At 45.3% G+C, this 5,000-nt stretch overlaps 1 protein-coding gene across 1 annotated transcript in view; it reads left to right on the top strand.

The window, feature by feature from the left end:
* hadhaa (hydroxyacyl-CoA dehydrogenase trifunctional multienzyme complex subunit alpha a) overlaps positions 1-5,000 on the top strand; it is a 10,073-nt gene that overhangs the window by 888 nt on the left and 4,185 nt on the right. The window contains exons 3-12 of the mRNA XM_077016523.1: positions 114-184; positions 1,425-1,558; positions 1,978-2,116; positions 2,238-2,357; positions 2,539-2,641; positions 2,910-3,032; positions 3,268-3,386; positions 3,939-3,995; positions 4,296-4,405; positions 4,495-4,629. Coding sequence (XP_076872638.1) covers positions 114-184; positions 1,425-1,558; positions 1,978-2,116; positions 2,238-2,357; positions 2,539-2,641; positions 2,910-3,032; positions 3,268-3,386; positions 3,939-3,995; positions 4,296-4,405; positions 4,495-4,629 — 1,111 coding nt within the window. The remainder of the gene's footprint in view (positions 1-113; positions 185-1,424; positions 1,559-1,977; positions 2,117-2,237; positions 2,358-2,538; positions 2,642-2,909; positions 3,033-3,267; positions 3,387-3,938; positions 3,996-4,295; positions 4,406-4,494; positions 4,630-5,000) is intronic.

Here is a 5,000-nt window from a genome sequence, read left to right as displayed (position 1 = left end):
ATAGGGCTCCACTTAATAACATATAATGAATTATGAATTGATAATATTAACATAATTGGCTACCATACAAATTCTTTCCTTTTCATCTCAAGCTTCTCTCATCTCACTTTCAGCCCGTACTCATGTTAATTATGAGCTGAAAGATGATGTCGCCGTCGTCCGTATCAACGATCCATCCTCCAAGGTCAGCCTTGCTCTGCTATTATAATATAATAATGCCAAAATACGTGTGTGCCTTAGACTCTAAACATCTCAGAGACGTACATGTCTTAGACTCGAAACATCTCTGAGACGTACGTGCCTTAGACTCGAAACATCTCTGAGACGTACGTGCCTTAGACTCGAAACATCTCAGAGATGTACGTGCCTTAGACTCGAAACATCACAGAGACGTACGTGCCTTAGACTCGAAACATCTCAGAGACGTACGTGCCTTAGACTCGAAACATCTCAGAGACGTACGTGCCTTAGACTCGAAACATCTGAGACGTACGTGCCTTAGGCTCGAAACATCTCAGAGACGTACGTGCCTTAGACTCGAAACATCTCAGAGACGTACGTGCCTTAGACTCGAAACATCTGAGACGTACGTGCCTTAGACTCGAAACATCTCAGAGACGTACGTGTCTTAGACTCGTTTTAAAGTTTTTTTGAGAGTTTTAAAACCTCAGTGCTGAGAAAAGGGAATCCTATACCTTTGTATGTATGATGTATGTGCCTTAGACTCGAAACATCTCTGAGACGTACGTGCCTTAGACTCGAAACATCTCAGAGATGTACGTGCCTTAGACTCGAAACATCTCAGAGACGTACGTGCCTTAGACTCGAAACATCTCAGAGACGTACGTGCCTTAGACTCGAAACATCTCAGAGACGTACGTGCCTTAGACTCGAAACATCTCAGAGACGTACGTGCCTTAGACTCGAAACATCTGAGACGTACGTGCCTTAGACTCGAAACATCTCAGAGACGTACGTGTCTTTGACTCGTTTTAAAGTTTTTTTGAGAGTTTTAAAACCTCAGTGCTGAGAAAAGGGAATCCTATACCTTTGTATGTATGATGTATGTGCCTTAGACTCGAAACATCTCTGAGACGTACGTGCCTTAGACTCGAAACATCTCAGAGACGTACGTGCCTTAGACTCGAAACATCTCAGAGACGTACGTGCCTTAGACTCGAAACATCTCAGAGACGTACGTGCCTTAGACTCGAAACATCTCAGAGACGTACGTGCCTTAGACTCGAAACATCTGAGACGTACGTGTCTTAGACTCGAAACATCTCAGAGACGTACATGTCTTTGACTCGTTTTAAAGTTTTTTTGAGAGTTTTAAAACCTCAGTGCTGAGAAAAGGGAATCCTATACCTTTGGATTTTGAAGTCTTTATTTGTAATTTCTGTGTGTGTATGAACACCCTGCAGGTGAACACCCTGTCGAAGCAGATCCAGTCTGAGATGACGGAGGTGATGAATGAGATCTGGGGAAACGGAGCGGTGAAGAGTGCTGTGCTCATCTCCAGCAAGCCGGGCTGCTTCATCGCAGGGGCCGACATCAAGTATGCAACACGCACACACATACATACATACCTACATACACACACATACCTACATACACACACAGACACACACACATACCTACATACACACACAGACACACACACATACCTACATACACACACACACACACACACACACACACATATCTAGTGCAAGGAAAGACAAGAAGTGTGTTTGGATACTTGACTTGGAGGACCTGTGTTCCGAGCAAACCTTGGTCACATTATTTCATGCTACACTCTGAGGTCATGTGACTAATTTCCATACAGGGAAGCTCCAATCATGAAAGGGCACGTGTCTCTTATTATGTGGCTATTCAGGGGGTGTATTCTACTCCCACATTCCCATATATATGCACACACCAGCTCTTATGTACTGGGTTCTGTGTGAATGACTGGTCTTCTCTCTTCCCTCTCAGCATGATCAAAGCTTGTACGAGTGCAGAGGAAGTGACCTCACTGTCACAGGAAGGACAAAAGATGTTTGAGAGGCTTGAGAAGTCACCGATCCCTATTGTGGCAGCCATTAATGGATCCTGCCTGGGTGGTGGTCTGGAGGTGAGAGATATATGCACGCATGGAAGGACGGACAAATTGATGAATGAATGAATTAATTAATTAGTTAATTAATTTGTGAATTAGTTAATTAATGGTGGTCCACTCACTTCTTCTGTTAAAGCTTGCTATCGCATGTCAGTACCGCCTGGCCACTAAAAGTAAGAAGACGGTTCTGGGCACGCCCGAGGTGATGCTGGGTCTGCTCCCAGGTGCTGGGGGCACACAACGACTTCCTAAAATGGTGATTTTTTTTTTACACACACTCCCTTACCCACTAATTATCTGCTCTTTCTTGGGTGCTGAATTGTTAGATGCTCCCTACATGTGCAAGTTACATTCGAGGCAGGGCATTGCATTTTTAATTTGCTGAGGGGAATGCTGGTGATGTGGTCAATGCTGATGGTTGCGTGTGTTTCGTCAAGGTGGGGCTTCCTGCTGCATTTGATATGATGCTGACAGGAAGGAACATCCGGGCAGACAAGGCCAAAAGGATGGGCCTAGTCAATCAAGTCATCGACCCACTTGGTTAGTCAGTTAGGAATTTACAGACGCTCCCTCACTGAGAGCACTCGCTCCTACTCAGTAGTACTTTTCAGTGTATTGAATGTAAGTGAGCAAACACAAACTTTCCTTGTTCCCTGTTTCTCTAAGCATAAGTGGAAGATGGGGAAAGTGTGTGTGTGTGTATGTGTGTGTGTGTATGTATGTGTGTGCGTGGTGGTTTTATGTACATTGCCAGATTAAAATTGTTTCTGTTGAATGTGTGTGTGTGTGTGTGTGTGTGTGTGTGTAGGTCCAGGACTAAAGAGCCCAGAGGAGAGGACTATGGAATATCTCGAGGAGGTGGCTGTGGGCGTGGCTAAAGACCTCAGTGCTAAGAAAGTCACTGTGGAGAAGAAGAAAGGCTTAATGCAGAGTAATACACACACACACACACACACACTCAGCATTAAGGAGCCACCAGTCTATGTATGTGCACCAGTCACGTGTCTGCATCATCACTCTGGTTTTAGGCCCAGATCCACCCACACACACACACACACACACACACATTACCTTACCAGTAATACACACATAACAGACTTACGGTGCAGGTAGGTCATTAGCGACTGGCGACGCCCACTCACAGGTGTTTCCACGGTGTTGGTCAGAGCTGCAGGACATGGTGATGGGACTTCCCTTTGTGAGGAAACAGATCTACAATACAGTCACCAAGAAAGTGATGAAACAGACCAAAGGCCTCTATCCAGCACCCCTCAAGATCATAGAGGTACAGACACACCCCTCACAGGGGAACGGGCGGACACACACACACACACACACACACACACACACACACGGGCACATGCGCACACACACACACACACACACACACACGGGCACATGCGCACACACACACACACACGGGCACATGCGCGCACACACACACACACACACACACACACGGGCACGCGCACACACACACACACACACACGGGCACATGCACGCACACACACACACACACACGGGCACATGCACGCACACACACGGGCACATGCACGCACACACACACGGGCACACACACACACACACGGGCACATGCACACACACACACACACACACACACACGGTGAGGGAATTTTGTTTTTTCTTTTTTCTTCTTCATGGGTAAACATACACGCATGCACACACACTGTCCACAAGAATGAATACAAATGCACCTGTGCATATACAAAATCGCGCATTTGCAGTGTTTAGCAGATGCTATCGTCCTGCATGTGTGTTTTGGGGATCACAAACTCTGTGTGTGTGTGTGTGTGTGTGTGTGTGTGTGTGTGTTAGTGTGTAGAGACTGGTGTGGAGAAAGGCTCTTCTACAGGATACCAGGTGGAATCAGAGGTCAGTGTCATTGCATCATATTTCATATTTCTCTGCTCACTGAGGTCATAACGTTGCTTAGCTACCAGTACCAACTTCACCAATTGTAAATATTTGAATGTTTATCATGATCAAAGCAATGTTGGCAGGGTTACTGGCCTGCAACCTTTGATATGCAGTTCTACCGGTATGTTGATGGTTCTTCACTAGCTGTGGTATAAGCAGGGTAACACCTCTAGGGGGTGCTGTTCAGACCTTTAACGTTTAATACTTTTTGTTTTTTATTATTAACTGTTACATTTGCTTGTTCTTACAACCCAGAACTTTGGCAAACTGGGGATGACGACAGAATCAAGGGCTCTGATTGGCTTGTACCAAGGTCAGGTGGCCTGCAAGAAGAACAACTTTGGCACTCCTGAGAGAGAAGTGAAGTGAGTGGAAGGAGGGGCTTGTATGTATTGGCCAATCAGAGATGTTTCTAGGGTGGATGTAATAACAGTACATGTGTTTGATTAATCAGGACCTTAGCTATTCTTGGGGCAGGACTGATGGGAGCAGGTATCGCCCAGGTAACAGTGGATAAAGGCGTGGCCACCATCCTGAAAGATACTACCCTGGAGGGGCTAGCCAGAGGACAACAGCAAGTATACAAGGGGTGAGATCGTCTAAACACATACAAACACAGCAGAGCTGAATCTGTGATAAAGATTTCGTATACAAAACCTGTAGTGCAGAATTACATCCAGTAGAGGGCGACAAGACAACTTTTGTTAGAATGCTGTAATAACGCGAAGCGTCCACCAGAGATCAGTGCGGATTTGAGTTTTCATTTTCTAACCGGTCTGCTGTTGGTTTCATGGCATATTTTCACTTTTTAGTATTAAAAAAAACTAATCGCCTTTGCAGCTGTGGATTAAAAACTTGAAATCTGTTGCAAATTCCCAGGTTAAATATTAACACAAGGTGATGTATGTATGTGTTTTTTGTACTGGTTTGGTGGTTTATTTCCTGCCTGTCATTGGCTTT

This window comes from Brachyhypopomus gauderio, chromosome 9, assembly GCF_052324685.1.
Source record: "Brachyhypopomus gauderio isolate BG-103 chromosome 9, BGAUD_0.2, whole genome shotgun sequence".
Taxonomy (NCBI): domain Eukaryota; kingdom Metazoa; phylum Chordata; class Actinopteri; order Gymnotiformes; family Hypopomidae; genus Brachyhypopomus; species Brachyhypopomus gauderio.
This window is presented reverse-complemented; position numbering and strand designations above follow the sequence as displayed.